Below are 19,176 nucleotides of genomic sequence, written 5' to 3' on the forward strand. Positions count from 1 at the left end.
GTCTATTAAATGCCGCTCCATTTGAAAGCAGGTGATGGCGATTTAGCGTTTATCAGGGAACCGGCTTTACTGACGAAATGCGCGTGACAATCTCATGCGATATATCGCCCAGCCCTAGTTTTTGCGCACAAAAAGTATTCTCGTTGCTTCGTTACATTAAGTTTGAACCACTGTAGTCACATAGACTATTTTAACAATGTCTTTAGTACCTTTCTGGGCCTTGAAATTGGCTATGACATAGCTGTCTATAGGGAGGTCAGAAGCTCACGGATTTCGTCAAAAATATTTTAATTTGTGTATGAAGATGAACGGGTGTGGAACGGCATGAGTAATCAATAACAAAAATTTCATTTTTGGGTGAAATAACCCTTGAAGGGCAAAAACGCATTCTGTGTGAACCGACTTATGATTCCACAAGACGAACATGATTCCACGTAGGATGATTCTTTGGAGACAAATGTAAAACTGAAACCTGTCACCAGACCAAAATGAGACACCCACAATGAACAAACAAACAAAAACAAAACTCCAACGGATGCGAGACTTTAACAAACTGTCGACCCAGAGCGCATAACCTGAAAATATAACCGACTACTTGTGTTTGTGAGATTGTGACAGGTTCAGAGAAAGCTCTCATTCCAGTCATAGGCACAATACAAGGATCTAGGAAATCTAACAGCAACTACAAATGGTATGGCTTAGACTGAGGTTTGAATTTGAACTAGACAGCAAAGCACAGAAAATGCCACTATAACATCAAAAACGAATCAAATTGGTTGCAAAGAACTCGAGTGCAACCATATCAGTTCATATGCTAAAACTGATAATTATGGTCAGTAACCAGCACTGTAGTTTCAATTCTATGCAGTTAGTCTTCATAGTACCCTTGATACTATAACAAGCATCTTTACTTCTATATCTAGATCAAATATGTGAATATTATAACTTTTAAAGAACATTTCTAAACATGACCGTTTCCTAAATAATCATCTATACCAAAATAATATGCAATCTATGCAAATATAAGCATTTTTTGAGATGTTAAAGTATAGTTAGCCAGGCTCTCTCAATGCAAAGCATCATGGGAATGCAATAGTGGGGAGTCCAGATGCTTAAAAACCATCCTATCAGAGTGGGCCATGCTCCATTTGGGTTAGACTATGAAACGACAAACTAAAGAAGCAATCCAGTCACAAAAATACATCATACATTCATATGAGGAGGCACTTGTCACAAACAATGGGCTTCAAAGAGGTAACTACAGATTAAACATGCATTAGATTCATTATATCTATCACAATATGGCACTTCTCCACTGCAGATGACACGATGAAAGTTCACTACATTTACATTTTTCGATACTATCCATTCTTCATTCGCTGTAAACGTTTTACTCGGTTTAGTGACCACATCGACTGTAGCGCTTTCAAAGGCAAACAGAATGGAAAGGCGAATGGTAGTGAACTTTGGACGAAACTAAATCTTTGGGAGAGAAAAGCCCCGACACTTGAATGGCAGTGACATTAAACAATGAAATATTTGTGCAAACCGCGGTCTTTGTCATGATCAACCATCCATCTTAAACCTGCCGTTCAGCTTGTTCTTTGATTTGTGCGTGTGCGCATATCATGACCCGGCAATATAAGTAATCTACATAAGTAATCTTAAAATTAAATTTAGGACATTTAAACTAAAAGATTTAGCTGTGTCACATTAGCTCAGCACATCTCAATTTGTTTAACAGTGTCTCAAACACAATACGATTTTTATGACAGACCACTGACATCATAAAGTATCACATATAAACAGGACAACCCCTCACCTCCATCGCTGGCAGTTCAGGGCACAGCGTATCAGTTTTGCAGAGGGCCCATGACACAAACCACAGCTTATGGACTTAGGGTTCTTACCCAATGTAACAGGAGGGAACAGTGATATTTTGTGATTTTGACATCTTAACAGATGTTTTCCTCCTTAAGCCTGAGGGAAACTAAGTGTCCCTTAGGTCTGTCATAGTGTGGGAGATTTCACAAGGCTGTTTCCTGTACCGTATGGGCCAGGTTACAAGTTGGCTGGGCGGTTATCTGTACTCCCTCCTCTTCCCTGATCTTGTCTTCCTCTTTAGTGCAGGCAACACCGTTGATCTCTTTCTGGGCCATCTGGTAAGGCTGGTGGTCCAGAACTTCGGACTATAGCATAGAAACTGACATAAATAACCATTCATAATGAAAGTAGGAATGGTGTAAATGCAACTGGATATTGTTTAAGTGATGTCAACTAAGTATACTAGTGAGTTACCTTGTCTTCCAGTGGGGTTACACAGCATAGTTTCTCCTTGTACCGTTGGGGCAGAAAGAATAGTAAATTGCCAAGCACAGGGTAAATCGTACCTGGGTTTAAGTCCTTTTCCTTCCATGGCCCTGAGTGGACACAAAGCACAATATATTCATTATTATTTATTTATTTATTTGCAGCATAATAATCAGTGTTTGTGTTGTAAACTAAAACGAAAACTATTAAAGAATGTGTTCGGTAACTGAAATAAAATAAAATATAAATATTAGATAAAAACTTAAATGCTAAAAAAACTAAAAATGTTGTCTTGCAAATGAACAAATAAAAAAAAAATGAAATAATAATAATGACCAAAAAGGAAAGAAAAAGAAAAATGTAGCATAGCACATAGTAAAATTAATGAAACTTAAGCTACAATAAAAACTGAAAATATAAAAATAAAAGATTATTCAAAATTGTAATAAATGCTAAACTAGTATATAAATAATACAACAATACTACTGCTAATAGTGTCATTCTAGACCAGAGGTTTTCAAACTTTTTAGCACTACCACCTTATATAATGATAGTTGTGAGGAACACCTTTACTAAAATATAAGGCATCTATATATTTTTATGTGGTCATTTTTCTTTATTTTATGTGCAAAAACAGTAATGGTTCCAAAAATAAATGGATTAGCTTTATATCATTGCACTAAGCAAAAATAAACTGGAATATAATTTGGAAAAATCTGGAATATATTTACTTTGTATACATTTAACATTGTATCTACCCAATATTAGAACAAAAGAGTAACAATTTCAAGTTGAAGTGTTTAGAAAAACACTTTACCTGTCAGAAAGCTGACCAGTAGTCCCACCACCACAACCGTAGTAGAATTATGAGCACTGTACCACATGTATGATAAAGAGTACAGAGCCTGAACTCCAGTAGGCCTGAAAAGACAAAAAGACAAAATAAATGTGCTGGTTTAGTCTGCAATATAACTTTCATTTTGAAAAGGCTTTATGAATTGTAATCAGGGGCCAACTGCACTATGCCATAATGTTAAAGTTGGCATGAAACGGAAGTTACGATAGTCTTTTCATACCTATTGTGAGATATATATATATATATATATATATATATATATATATATATATATATATATATATATATATATATAATATATAAATGGCTTCTCAAAGAAGAAAAAAAATGTGGGGCAGGACTTGATTTTATCCATTTGATTGGATGGTAAGATCTTTATGGTTTGCTATTGCTGTGATGTCATGTGAGTGACAGTTTGTCCCACCCTTGTGTGAGTAAACATGTCATCAGACTTGAAAAAAGTTATGAGATGATTAACCTGTATGAACAGTTTATGCAACTGGCCACAGAAGCTAAAATAATCAATTTTTTAATTGGTCTAAAGTAATCAAGCTGGAAATGGATTCTTAAGCACCATTACTTTCTTATAAACACACACCTGGGTTTAGTTGTGATGAGCGTCGTCATGACAGCTGTTGTCATGTTTCCTACATCAGGTATGATGGTGGCATTTATCACAGGTGGTGCAGATGTAGCCATTCGTGAAACAAAGCTGCCGATACCGATCCAGAAAGCCATGACCAGCCCTGATGCCAGTCCAACCAGAGCACCCTGGAACACAGTTAAACTTTCATAAAATTTCACAATAATACCATTTACTGCATTTTTTATCAAATAAATACAGCATTGATGAGTATAAAAATCTTATAGACCACAAACATTTGAACAGCTGTGTGCTTTTTGACTTACAGTGGAATTGGCCCAAGGGAAAAACATGCCAAGACAAAAAACGCCAAGAAGAGGTCCTCCCACCATCCCAAATATACTGAGTGCCGCCTAAAGGTGTTAACAGAGGGGGGGGGGGGATCACATAAAGATTATATTAACTATATGATCACATTTTATTAAATTACACCTCAAATTTACTTGTATTTATCCTATTATTATAACCATGTTTGATAATCATGGAGCTCACCTGCAGCACAGAGCCCATTAAGGATGCAAGGTACGCCATGGCTAGGCACACAAGCCCATAGCCAATAGCTGTGGGAGAATATAATCACACAAAAAAATAAATAAATCACATGATCCCAGGATGAGCTTTCAGTTTAGTAATGTACAATATCTTGTTAATATCACTGTACTAGATCCAGGAACATAGGGAAAGGAGATGGACCACACATATAAAAAAAATTAATGCATGAAATCAAAAGCTATGCCTATCAGATAAAAAATTCCTTTACCCAACATTTTTGATAACAGGGTGGCACGAGCCTCCGTCATGACAGGGACATGTGGTTTAATCAGGTCCTCCATGGTAACCGTTGCCAGGGAGTTGAAAGCAGATGAGATAGTGCTATAAGATAAAAGCAAACACTGTTTAAAGAATGAAAATGAAAATGAAATTTCCAAAGAAATTTGTTTTAAGATTATGCCAGTCGAATTGTTTCACAAAATATACCTGAGAGCTCCACTAAACAGGCAGGCAACAAACAGTCCTGGTAAACCAGGAAGATCTCTTAACACATCCATTACAAAGTACAGCACCATCTACAGAGAGAGAGAGGAGGAGAGTGACTTTCTCATAATCCCATTAATCAAATCAACATTCATTACTACTTAAAAGTTTGGGAACCTCTTTTCAAAAGATGTAATATAAGTCTAAGGTGTCCCCTGAACGTGTCTGTAAAGTTTCAGCTCAAAATACCCCATATAATTTTTTTAATTAATTTTTTTAACTGCCTATTTTGAGCCATTATTACATATGCACCGATTAAGCGTGCGGCTCCTTTAAACCTCCCGCTCCCCCGCCCCCACGAGCTCTCAACTGCCTTAAACAGCAAACACAAAGTTCACACAGCTAATATAACCCTCAGAATGGATCTTTACAAAGTGGTCATCATGCATACATCGATTCCTGTGAGCATAGTATTTATTTGGATGTTTGCATTTGATTCTGAATGAGTTTAAGGCTGTGCTCCGTGGCTAACGGGCTAATGCTACACTGTTGGAGAGATTTATAAAAGAATGAAGTTGTGTTTATGAATTATAAAGACTGCAAGTGTTTAAAAAAGAAAATAGCGATGGCACTCTTGTCTCCATGAATACAGTAAGAAACGATGGTAACTTTAACCACATTGAACAGTACATTAGCAACATGCTAACAAAACATTTAGAAAGAATATCACTAAATATCACTAAAAATATCATGATATCATGGATCATGTCAGTTATTATTGCTCCATCTGCCATTTTTTGCTATTGTTCTTGCTTGCTTACATAATCTGATGATTCTGCTGTGCACATCCAGACGTTTTGCCCTTGTCTAATGGCTTGAACATGGGCTGGCATATGCAAATATTAGGGGCGTACATATTAATGATCCCGACTGTTACGTCACAGTCGGTGTTATGTTGAAATTCACCTGTTTTTCTGAGTTTTTTTTAAACAAATTATATTTATATAAGGAGGAGGAAACAATGGAGTTTGAGACTCACTGTATGTCATTTCCATGTACTGAACTCTTGTTATTTAACTATGCCAAGGTAAATTTTTTTGATTCGATGGCACCTTTAATGACAGAGTGTTCATTTTCATTCTTTACATTGATCAAAAGTGACAGTAAAGACATTTATAATGTTACAAAACATATCTGTTTCAAATAAACTGCTGTTTATTTGCTGTTCCTTTGAACTGTGTACTCATTAAAGAGTAATGATAGGTAATTATGCAGAAAATTCAGCTTTAACACCACATTAATAAAACACATTTTAAAATAGAAAATAGATATTGACAGCATTACTGTTTTACTGTATTTTTGATCAAATAAATTCAGCCTTGGTGAGTATAAAAACATCTTTCAAAAATTGTTTTAAAAATCTTACTGACTCCAAACTTTTGTATAGTAGTGTATATTCAACAATGGTGTGCTGAATAACAATAAATTATAAACTTACACACAAGAGAATGATAAAGGGTATAACCAGGGCCTATAACAAACTTTTTGCCACACCTGCCAATGGCCGGTGACTTTTATTTTATTTATTTTTTACCAGCCATGAAACAGATTAATCCTTATTAAAGTTACAAAAGTTATTCAGTCAAGAGCAATGAGTGATTGTTCTTTGTCTTTTGTTGTTTGATTAACATTAAAAACACAGACAACAGCTGGAATATTAGGCTGCTGTCACTTTAAGAGCTAACGAATTGATCCAATATACCTTTAGAGATTCGTTTTATTTCTTGTGCACTTGAGACATAACTGACTATGTTTACGAGGATACTTGCCTCTATGAATATTTCTGTTCAAGCACAAGAAGACATGAAAGAATGCTCAATTCATTATTCGCGCACTGTCTGAGGTGCAGATTTTTGGATGCACGTTTTGGATTGCGCACAGAAAACTTCCCGCAATGTGCACGAGTAATGAATTGAGTTCCCTTTCGCGTCTTCTTGAATATTTAAATTGGCAAGGCTTAAACTTTCGTGACTGGCCAATCAACTGTCCCGAGCATCAATCACGTTTGTTCACGTTCATGTTCTCACAACACTGCATAGTTAGAATTCATAAAAATGTTACCGACCAACTGGCAAATTAGACCGTTTCATATAGGCTACTCACCAACACAGATTTTTCCTCGCATTTGGCACTTGGCGAGTGTTAATTTTAGGACCTGGGTATAACACTTTTAAGAAAAAAATCAAAAAATTGTTGCATAAGTGTTGCATAACAAAAAAAAAAGAATTTCCGACCTGGTCATTTGTTTTGACGTAGCCCTTATCCAGGGGGCTCTCCTCCCCATATCGAGCAAACATAACAAGACCCATTAAGCAGCCCAATGTGAGCACGATCTGTTGGCATGGAAACACAGCATAGCAGGACCTGGAGAACAAAACACCCCCAAAAACACTTCAAAATGTACTGGCCACTTTATGATATCAAATATTAACCACCAAAACACACATAATAATAAAACATGTCACTGCTCTGAAATCATAGAGTTTTGTTGCAGTAATTTAATATAACAAAAGTTTACAGTTTCAAGTTCTATTGACTTAACCAGAGTGCTGAGTTTTCTTACATGATGGCCTCTTTCTCTGTGCGGGAGCTGAGGTATCTCTGGACCTGAGCCTGATTCACTCCATACAGGGCCAGCATGAGGAAAATACCCCCCACTCCTAGAGTCCAAAACGTGTGCCTTTCTAAGGGATCAGGGTTCAGGCTGCCACAGGAGACCACAAAACAATGAATGTAAGCTTCAGTTTCAATTCTGGTATGTGGATCAGTGTTTGTTAGATAATCTTAAAGGAACAGTCGAGGTTGAGTAAATAATGACAAAACTGTAGTTTTTGGGTAAACTGTTCCTTCAAGTCAACTCATATCTGAAAGAAAATTATATAAAATCGCTTCACTCACTCAAGGCCTGAGATACGGCTGCCGTTTTGTGCTTTCCTCCATACTTCGGCGATGCCACCAGCTTGGTGGGTACCTACTACGATCACTGCCAGCTGCCCTGCAAACATCACGATTGTCTGGAACACGTCTGTCCAGATCACTGCTTTCAGTCCACCCTGGCACAGAGAAGAGAGGAACAGGTGAGTTATAATGTAGATTATGTTCAAAGGTTTGGGGTCGTAAGATTTTTTTAATGTCTTTGAATTAAGTCTTTTATGCTCATCAAGGCTGCATTTATTTGATCAAAAATACAGTAAAAGCAATCGTATTGTGGAAAAACTATTACAATTTAAAATAATTGTTTTCCATTTTTAATATATTCTAAAATGTCATTTATTCCAGTGATGGCAAAGCTGAATTTTCAGCATCATTGCTCCAGTCTTCAGTGTCATATGATCCTTCAGAAATCATTTTCATATGCTGATTTGGTGTTCAAGAATCATTACTTATTATCAATGTTGAAAACATTGCGTGGCTTCATATTTTTGTGAAAACCGCAATAATTTTTTTAATGGATTCTTTGATGAATAGGACAATATTTATTTGAAATAGAAATCTTGTGTAACATTATAAATTGATAAACTGATTACTTTTGATTCATTGAATGCCTCTCTAACTTACCAATGCTGTATAAAGTGTGCTCACCAATCCCATGGCTAGTACTGCCCCCCAAAGATCAAAACCTGTTACTGCGATCACAAACAAATTCAAAGAAACATAAGAAAAAACATTAAATAAACTACTGATTTGATATAGAGTAACATGCATTTCTTGTAGTGCATAAATTAAAAAAAAAATCAAATTTACCTGCATTTAGTGCAAGTGCGGGAGCATACAGAACAACTCCCATATAGATAACCTGCAGAAAAATACATAAATAGACAGATTTATGCTTGCTTTTCTGCAAACACACTAGATTGCTAACTTTTTTCTCTGAATTTCCCCATCTAGTAACTGATAGTTTTGAGAATCATTACACTTTATATCCACAACACTGAGTAAAATATTGTCCATCTCAAAGGGGGGTGTCAGAATAGACTTGTAGGTGGAAGTTCAAGTTTTTATACTGACAATAGGGTGTCTTTGTGCCTAGCAAAACTGGAGTAATGTTACTTTAGATTATTAGATAATACTCCTGCATGTTTTAATAACTTTTTGCACAGCCAGGTGCTGCACATAACTCACCATCTGAAAGATGAAGGTCACAGTGCCACATATCCGAACACTTTGACTAAAACGAAGCTCCAGATACTATAAAGAGGGAAAAGAATGCAATTTAATACAAATAGAAACATCATAGAGCAGTTCTAGGTTCAGTTGGAGGACTGCAATTTACAAAAATGACAAAATTACATTCAGTCAACATTAATAATGATAAGAAATGTTTCTTTAGCACCAAATCAGCATATTAGAATGATTTCTGAAGGATCATGTGACACTAAAGACTGGAGTTATAATGCTGAAAATTCAGCTTTGCCATCACCGGGACAAATTACATTATACAATATATTAAAATAGAAAATATTATTAAATTGTAATTATATTTCACTTTTGCATTTGTAATTATATTTCAATATTGCTGTTTTTACTGTATTTTTAATCAAATATATGCAGCCTTGGTGAGAGACTTCTTTAAGAAACATTAAAAAATCTTGCCCACCCCTGACTTTGGAACGGAAGTGCACATCTTATTTACTGTCATAAAACTGTATATTTGATCCTGGAATGCTTGATTTTGATTGGTCAGAATTCTGCTGTCAAATATTTTTGTAATAATGTTGGGGTTTATTTTGCTATGATGACTGATGGCCATTACAATTATACATTAAAAACAATTATACATACATTTTACTTTTTGCACCATTTCATGAAACACTGCAAGACAATTTTAATGAATATCAAAAGGTGTTTCCATGAACTTTCCAGTTGTTTAATGATTACTAGATAAGGATTTTTAAAAAAGACTAAATCACTAATGCTGACTGATTTGTGTTAAAAAAGAACCAATTCTGATTTCCAAACTGTGGCACAGACTCCAGTCTCTCAAACAAACAAATGCAGTGAATTTCTAAAGTGTTACCTCGTAGGCGCTGCTAAGGCGGAGCCGATAGAAAACCGGTATGAAAATGTGTGCAGGGATGAGCAGGCCCAGGAAGTAGGAGCAGCCCAGGAACCAGTACTGTGTGCCATGTGTGTAAATCTCAGATGGAGCACCCAGAATGGCCACCGCTGACTGAAAGGTGGCCAGCAGCGAAAGGGACACCGGAAGGCAGCGCATGCTGCGGTCGGCCAGCAGGAACTCCTGTGTGGTCCTCTGGCGACCGCCTGAGAAGGCATAGTAAAGGCCGATTCCAGTGGAGGCCACCAGCAGCACGGCAAAAATCACATAATCCACTGTGCTGAAGTGCATTTGAACAACGTCCCCCATGATGCCGTGAGGAGCACACAGAGCGATGTGGCCCCTGGGTGATCAGTGAAGGGTCTGTGGATAGTTAGTTGCCCATTGGGTCATCATGAAGGACTGCCGGTGGCGTGCTGTAAAAAATTAAAAGACTGTTTAGGCAAACATGCAAACAGAATATCCAAGTTATACTGATTGACTAAATTTACTGATGAAACGTTTTAAAAATGAACACTTTATTTTACAGTGTCTTTGTTACAAGTGTTACATGTAGTTACTATAGTAATTACTTTAAATTGTGCTTAATTACATGCAACTAACCAAAACACCCTAATCCTAAGTACATGTAGTTAATAATTATTATTACTCAGTACCTAAATGTATAATTACACTATAACATGCAAAAAGAAACATTTACACAATATATGCAAAATGGCTCAAAATACACACAATATATTTTAAATCACAATTATGTTGCACTCAAAAATAAATGCAAGCTTGCAGTCGATTATGAAGGGGCGGGGTTTCATGGGGTTAAATGATTGGAGAAGTCCAGCATATGTCTGTCGTTTTCACAGGAAGATCGACTTCTGATATTTTGATTAAAATTAAAATAGGTTGAATTTAGTTTTTTTTTACATTCATAAATCATCAAGCAATAAAAATTCTTCAAGATATCTTAATTTGAAAATGAAAAAAACGAAAATCACGCAAGATTGGAACGATAATCTTGTCACTGAAATTAGTGACAAAATGTTTTTTGATATTGTTACAATAACATAATGGCGAGAATTATGCATGTGAACTTATCTTATGTGTAAGTCAGCATGTGAAATACTGTTGCCAGTTTCTTTTATATATCAGTAGAATTTCTAGAAGTGCTGCTGCAAAGACAGAAATGTCACTAGAGTTAAAGCTGAAAGCACCGTTGGCTCACTCTCCACTTGATTGAAGCTCTAAATTGTGTTTTCTGAGCTGCTGGTAGGTGGCCTTAGGACACAGCATGGTTTTAGAAGTCCTATTCGACATAAACAAAGGTTGAATAAAAAACCCAGAAGACACTTCATCTATGCTAAAGATTAATCTGATTCTGATTGTTTTGTTTTTTTACATTTTTGCCACTTAAAACTTCCACATATGCAAGTATATAATTAAAATCATTTAAATCTATGCAGTCTCGTTCTCACTGTTCCATGAAGTTCCAGACACTGATCAAAACAAAATAATGAGTCTTAATGAGCCAAAAGAAATTATTCATTTCTATGTCTTATTAAAAAATAAACAAAAAAAACACCAGTTTATCAATCACACAACCCACTGGTCTTGTGAGGCACATCATGAGTCATCATGTGATTTAGAAATCTCTTTTTAATTTAATATTGTGCATAGGGCTTCTTGTCTATTCAAACCAGATTACACACAATTAGTATAACATATTCTGACATTCTTTAAGGTTCAAGCTTATTCACACAAACAAGTGCTGAATGCAAAAAGCACTGTGGTTTAGTGTTTTCAGTCCAGGAGTCAGACATGACTCACAGGGAATGAAAAAAAAATGTAATAGGTGATGCTGAGATGATGCTGATGAAATAGTAAGCCACACTATTCACACTATCTCATAGTTTTATTTCATCCAAGAATGTGAGCATTAATCTTACATGAACACAGATAAACTTGGGGTCAGTAAGTTTTTTTTTTTTTTTTACAGAAATTAAGCAAGAATGCATTACATAAAAGACAGTTAAGACATTTATATTACAAAATAATTCAAATAAATCCTGTTCTTTTGAACTTTCTTCATTAAAGAATCCTTATAAAAACTGCATCACTGTTTTCATAAAAATATTTAAACTATTTTTAACATTGATATTAATACTCTTTATTGAGCAGCAAATCAGAATATTAGAATGAATTCTGAAGAATCATGTGACACTGAAGACTGGAGTAATGATGCTTTCCTTTCACAGAAATAAAATAGAAAGTTATTTTAAATTTTAATAATATTTCACAGTATTACTGTACTGTATTTTTATAAATGCACCCTTGGTGAACACTCCCAATCAACCCCAATCTCCGGAAAAGTAGAGTAAACCTCAACAGTGATCAGAGGGAGAACTATTTCACTTTGTTGAATGTTTCCACTGTTTAAATTCATCTGCACATATTCAGTAGCAGGCAGGTTACACAGGATCCCATAAAAGGGTTAAAGGTCAAACATCATACTAAACTTTCTTGCAACTGTGTAAGTTTGCTAACTCATTTACTGACTACAAGTGCAAAATCTGTAAATTAGTTGCATACAATGGAGCCACAATCCTTTCTTGTCCAGTGGGAGAATGCGTCCTATAATGAGAAACCATGTGGTTCTAGTAAGCTGCAGGCAGGGGATGACAGAAAATATGGTATTTTTTCATTTTGAGGTAGAGCTGCACTATTCTGGATAAATTGAGATTTGTGATTTTTTTTATTTATTTTTTTTCAAATAGAGATCGCGATTCTCCCACAATTCTAAACAGACAAACTAAACTAAATAAAATGTAATTTACTAAAGGTTCTGATTTAAAAATGTTTAAAAAAACTATTAAAAAAAAGTCCATTTGAATGAATGTTTCAATGACTCACTCATTAAAGGTGCCCTAGAACTTCTTTTTAAAAATATGTAATATAAGTCTAAGGTGTCCCCTGAATGTGTCTGTGAAGTTTCAGCTCAAAATACCCCATAGATTTTTTTAAATTCATTTTTTAACTGCCTATTTTGGGGCATAATTAGAAATGAGCCGATTCAGGGTGTGTGGCCCTTTAAATCTCATGCTCCACGCCCCAAGAGCTCACGCTTGCATTAAACAACATAAAAAAAAGTTCAAACAGCTAATATAACCCTCAAAATTGATCTTTACAAAGTGTTCGTCATGCAGCATGTCTAATTGCATAAGTACAGTGTTTATTTGGATGTTTACATTTGATTCTGAATGAGTTTGAGGCTATACTCCATGGCTAACGGCTAATGCTACACTGTTGGAGAGATTTATAAAGAATGAAGTTGTGTTTATGAATTATACAGACTGCAAGTGTTTAAAAAAATGAAAATAGTGACAGCTCTTGTCTCCGTGAATATAGTAAGAAACGATGGTAACTTTAACCACATTTAACAGTACATTAGCAACATGCTAACGAAACATTTAGAAAGACAATCTACAAATATCACAAAAAATATCATGGATCATGTCAGTTATTATTGCTCCATCTGCCATTTTTCGCTGTTGTTCTTGCTTGCTTACCTAGTCTGATGATTCAGCTGTGCACATCCAGACATTTTGCCCTTGTCTAATGCCTTGAACATGGGCTGGCCTATGCAAATATTGGGGGTGTACACCCCGACGGTTACGTAACAGTCTGTGTTATGTTGAGATTCGCCTATTCTTCAGAGGTCTTCTAAACAAATGAGATTTATATAAGAAGGAGGAAACAATGGAGTTTGAGACTCACTGTATGTCATTTCCATGTACTGAACTCTTCTTTAACTATGCCAAGGTAAATTCAATTTTTGAATCTAGGGCACCTTTAATACTTCACTTGTTTCATTACTGGATGAGCGGTTTTGCGCAAATATCTTGAATGAATGATTCAATGACAAATTTGCCACTTGTCATCTGGTGGTGTAATAATGTAATTACTGCTATCATTAATTGAAGCACTAAGTTACTTCCAAATGGTAATTTGCTTTTTTGATCACTACTACATCAGTGTTTATCTGAACTATTAACTTTTATCCCAGTTCTTCTGTGATAACTTGAATATTTGTACACTCTAAAAAAAAAGGGTCTAATATGGACAAACCCAACTCTTGGTTTAAAATGTAATTAAAAATTTAACACAACGGTTGGGTTTGTCAATTTTTGACCCAAATTTGGGTTGAAACAACCAAGCATTTTTAGAGTGTAACACACACAACCATATAATGTTCAAAAGACTGTTTGCAAAGCTGTTTCAAATCTATACATGATAACTGCTTTCCATGGGTCAGCGACAGCCCGAACACAGATTTGAATGTTCAGGTGTGATTTTCTCAAAGGTTTAATAGAAAGGCAAATTGCAGTCATTTAGGAATAAGATGAGCAAATAGTAACAATAAAAAAGATCAGCATTGCTTTATTGTTTTATAGTCAGTTATTTACAGTATATCAAGCATAAAACTTAAGCAAGAGCTCAATTCAAGATTCATTTTGTGTGATCGAAGCTGTTGTGTTGGCTAGTTTGCTAAAAGATAAGTCATGTGTGGCATGATAAGAACATGAGTAAAAGACTCTGACCTAGAAGCTTTGCAACAACTCAGATAACAACACCACACAAGCGATGTTTGGGCTGGAATGGAGGGATTCACACTAATGTAATCTTTCTAATTTCTTATTTGAAAGGAAAGAAAGGAAAAAACAGTTCTTATCTGCTTAACAGTGAAGAAAATGCAAGGACACACAGGCCAAGATGTCAACCCTTCTTCCCCATCACAGTGGAAAATAGCATAGTTTTTTTAGTTCAATGCTTTAAAAAAACTAAATCTATGATGGATAAGAAATGAAATTTGATGTATCCAGGGCAAAAAAGGAACAATCCTGTATCCTTTTTATGGTCACGAGGCTTTTGATGATCAAACAGTGGGATAAAGGTGCCGCAAAGTGTCTGTCTGATTTTCCTTAGCCTCTATGATCAAGCCCTGCTCCTGCATTTGAACTATTAAACACCGTTTATGACTCATCAACAGCATCAACCCACTGTACAACACAGTGTGCCCTGATTCTGATGATTAAATAGTAAACATCAGCTGTTCCAACCATCCAATCAACTAACAAACCAACTGTCCCATTATTTGTGCTAGTTCAGCATGGGTGCCTCTAAAACTCAGTTTTATCTTATATAGGGCTGTTCATTTAATACATTCATTTAGTTGGATTAACTCAACATTAAATGCAATTTGGGTTAAATGCAACACTTTCTAGTACCAAAAGAGTAAATTTAGCCTGAAGTACAACTTTCAATTTTCAGCTCTAGTTACATGGCGAGGCTGTCAGTCAGGTCTATTTACATTATAACATTTTTTTTTTATTCTAATATTTTATATTATACTTTATTTTGATTTCCATAACAGTTTCTAATTTCATAATATAATAATATGTTCTAATATTACATGTCAGAAATTAATTCTCACACTGCCACCTGGAGGTACAAGTCATATATGCAGTACATCTCTAAAATCTAATCAATATTTCAAACTGAAAATAATAAGGATCAGCTAATCAGATCACTGATAGACATGGCCCTACAATTATATATATGAATACAAAAAAATAAACTATGATAATAATGACAATAAATAGAAATAAAACTAATACACAGCAACGTTAACATCAGTAATAATAATAAAGCAAAATTAATAAAAAATATATAATTTAATATAATTAATACTTAATCCTTAATAATATAATTAATAGAACACCTTTAGAGTCATACATAAAACCATAATAATCTCTAACTGAAATCAGAAAACAGGAAATAAAACAGGACAATGATATTCAATAGAACAAGTTCTGACATGAATTATAGTACTGGTGAAATCAAGTAAGTAAAAAGCTGTCACGCTACTTAAAATACCAAGCTCACAGCATGCTAGAGGGCCAACATGATTAACAATGCCTGAAAAGTCATTGTTTCGCCATCACCAGGATTAGCAACTTGAGAGAAATGGACTACATGTAAAATGCCAAGGCGATGAAAGGGAATGTTCTGTCATCATTTACTCTCACTTGTGTTGTTCAAAACCCATAAGACTTTAACTAACCCTGAAACCCAATGCTGTGTCTATAAGTACTTATTGACAAAGTGTTCAGACAAAAATAATTGGTTTCTGATTGCCAAATATTTGTGGAATATATCCACAGTTAACGTGTTGAATTACATTTCTGGTAACTTAAGTGAAACTGACTTCATGCGTCTACTAAAAAGGCCAGCTGGTTAAAAGAAATTGCAAAAGTAAAGTAAAGTTAGTTCTGAGAAAAGATATTTTGTTTACAGATGCCAAGGATCACTTTCCAGGACCCCCCTTCGCTATCCAATCCTGGCCCCCCTCGAACACTAATTACAATCCATGTTCTACCACTTCTAAATCAAGCAAAGACAAATAATGAGTAAAGAAGAATGTAACAAACACAGTTGTTCACAGTTGTTTCACTAAATAATAAATTATATTTTGGTTTGTTTTTCACCAAATCCTGGCCCTCAGAATACTTGGAAAATATACAGTCCTATTGGATCACTCTGTGATACTTTTGAATTTTTTTGTGTATTAATTTCCATTATAATCGATGAGCATGAACAGGACTTTTTTTTTAGTTTCTCATTTTGAGGTAGTGTTGACACTTGACACCCAGCCGGTTCTGAAATTTTAAAAATACCGATGCTTTCAGCGCTGTTGAGCGGATTCGTAAACACCTCTGATTGGCCATTGTGTTCACGCGCTCAACATATATGACTTTTGACGACACTATTTTGAGGTCTAAAAAAGAAACAAGGTCACATGGCATTAGAACAACACCAGGGTGAGTAAATATTGCAGTTTGCTCAGGTATGCACACATGCACTTTATGTAGTCTCTTGTGGTCTCCGTATAATGCTTGATTTTTTTTAGTTCTTATTTAACTCTTTTGTTTAGCCTATTTAATATAATTTAATTATGTAAAGTTTCGTTTTTTAAGTCTTGCATGCTGTGTTTGTCTTATGTAGCGCACCATGGTCCTGGAGGAACACCGTTTTGGATTCCTGTGCACAGGCTGTATAGAGCTGAAACCACAAAAAATGCTGCTCTGACTCACTAAGGACTGAATTGTCATTTTTGGATGACCTATCCCTACTTCTCCATCCAACAAAACATTAATTGGGGCTGTATATTTTTTTTTTACAACAGCTTGTGCAACCTGATGTTCTAAAACAATGTGGCGGATTTGGTTGCATTAACTTTACTGTTTAAAGATCAAGATCAGATCATATAACATGTGATAAATAAATCCAAGCACTTCGCCATAATGACAGGCAGCCACTGGCGCTTTGATACATAATGACAAATTAATGTCCTGGCCACTTTTTAAAATTATATTAAAGGCATATAATTGTTTCTCACAAGTTCACACAATGTATTTCAAAATAAAATACAATCTGGATTCTAGCTAAATAATATGGGTCTGAAATGTATTATCTTACAGATACAGTATAGCTATATAAATATTCACATGAAAACAGTTCTACAACACTGACATGTCGCGCGACACCATGACATTTCCCTATAAGATTTAATGGCGGGATACAACACTTTTTAAAATTATAATCTAATCAAAACATAACAAAAACGACATTTGATGTACGTAACATCAGAGAAAATGGCGTTTAGTTAAATGAAAATTTAACTATTACAGGTCAATGTCTCTCAACCCACGCAAACAACAGAGCCACGAGCTCGAGAAGGAATAGATCGCCCGTGTGCTATTGAGAAACAGCGGATATAGACATTAGATTTCACAGTCAGATAAGTTACAGATTTAACCCGATGTAACGTAAAGCTACGAAAAGCTGTATTGCTTATTGCCATTACGCGTTTACTGTCGATGACTGTCCTTTACATGTAATCAATAGCTGCGGAAAATACCACGCTGCTGCCTAAAGGAAATGACATGCTGATGTAAAAGGGTAACACCATTTCGTCACGAGAAAACGCAATGTGCGCACACCAGTAAAACACATACAGTAATAAGTGTACACAGCAACACAAGTAAATAGAACTCTCCCATTATATTAAACGAAGCTGCCTACGCTGCAGCGCGCAATGTGCGCTTGTATTTTTAGACAGCGTTTTTCAGCGACTTTATCATTCATTCTGCTCAGCTATCATGTATTACCTTACCTCGGTCAGAGTTCATGCGATGAATAATGAGCAATGAATGGAGGAAGGTTTAAACCAGTGTCGGTTCAGACCACCCCTACTCTCCTTGACATCACGAGAAAGGTTGCAGCTCCATGTGCTCCTGACGTCACGCTGGGACAACGTCATCATGCTACCTCACTCACGACCAAAAATGAAACCCATAATTAAAGGGTTAGTTCACCCAAAAATTAAAATTAAAAATAAAATTCTGTCATATTACTCACCCTCATGCCGTTCCACACCTGTAAGGAACAACAATTAAGATATTTTCGTTGAAATCCGATGGCTCCGTGAGGCCTGCATAGCTAGCAAAGAAATTCCTCTCTCAAGATCCATTAAGGTACTAAAAACATATTTAAATCGGTTCATGTGAGTACAGTGGTTCAATAATAATATTATAAAGCGACAAGAATATTTTTGGTGCGCCAAAAAAAAACAAAATAACGACTTACATAGTGATGGCGTGATGGCCGATGTAAAAATACTGCTTCATGAAGCTTCGGAGCATTATGATTCTTTTGTGTCGAATCATGATTCGGATCGGATCGCGTATCAAACGCCAAACTGCAGAAATTACGTGAATTTGGCGCTCCGAACCGCTGATTCATGCTCCGAAGCTTCCTGAAGCAGTGTTTTGAAATCGGCCATCACTGAAGAAGTCATTATGGGGGGTTTTGGCACACCAAAAATATTCTCGTCGCTTTATAATATTAATTTTGAACCACTGTACTCACATGAACTGATTTAAATATGTTTTTAGTACATTAATGGATCTTGAGAGAGGAAATGTCATTGCTCCCTATGCCTTCACTGAGCCATCAGATTTCAACAAAAATATCTAAAAGGATTAGTCCACTTTTATTTTTTATTTTTTATTATTTTTTTTTATTTTTTTTGCTCTCTGTCGCTCTTCCTTTCGTCCTGTATGAGATTATCCATAATAAGTGATATGTGTATATGCTTGAAAATGTTCAAAATCCTCTAAAACAGTGGTTCCCAACCACATTCCTGGAGGCCCACCAACACTG

General features: G+C 35.5%; 1 protein-coding gene across 2 annotated transcripts; it reads right to left on the bottom strand.

Moving 5' to 3' along the window:
- Nucleotides 1-57: 57 nt before the first annotated feature.
- slc5a6a (solute carrier family 5 member 6a) lies at nt 58-18,207 on the bottom strand. Of its 2 annotated transcripts, none has more exons than XM_067384156.1 (16): nt 18,128-18,207; nt 9,862-10,316; nt 8,967-9,032; nt 8,589-8,640; nt 8,403-8,470; nt 7,743-7,897; nt 7,408-7,548; nt 7,079-7,208; nt 4,788-4,876; nt 4,570-4,682; nt 4,302-4,369; nt 4,076-4,162; nt 3,765-3,937; nt 3,128-3,231; nt 2,299-2,420; nt 58-2,189 (listed from the first exon to the last, which is right to left on the bottom strand). In XM_067384156.1, the coding sequence occupies exons 2-16, from the start codon at nt 10,207-10,209 to the stop codon at nt 2,028-2,030; spliced, it is 1,878 nt and encodes a 625-aa protein (XP_067240257.1). In that variant the 5' UTR covers nt 10,210-10,316; nt 18,128-18,207; the 3' UTR covers nt 58-2,027. The 2 variants fall into 2 exon arrangements, with proteins under 2 accessions (XP_067240257.1, XP_067240258.1); XM_067384157.1 differs by having other exon boundaries at nt 58-2,203.
- Nucleotides 18,208-19,176: the final 969 nt, after the last annotated feature.

This window comes from Chanodichthys erythropterus, chromosome 4, assembly GCF_024489055.1.
Source record: "Chanodichthys erythropterus isolate Z2021 chromosome 4, ASM2448905v1, whole genome shotgun sequence".
NCBI lineage: Eukaryota > Metazoa > Chordata > Actinopteri > Cypriniformes > Xenocyprididae > Chanodichthys > Chanodichthys erythropterus.

Coding starts and splice junctions, on each gene's coding strand:
- slc5a6a (XM_067384156.1), bottom strand. CDS start 10,209: ATGGGGGACGTTGTTCAAATGCACTTCAGCACAGTGGATTATGTGATT. Junction 4,683..4,787: donor CTGTTTAGTGGAGCTCTCAG/GTATATTTTGTG, acceptor TTTATCTTATAG/CACTATCTCATCTGCTTTCA. Junction 2,421..3,127: donor ACTGGTCAGCTTTCTGACAG/GTAAAGTGTTTT, acceptor GTGTCCACTCAG/GGCCATGGAAGGAAAAGGAC.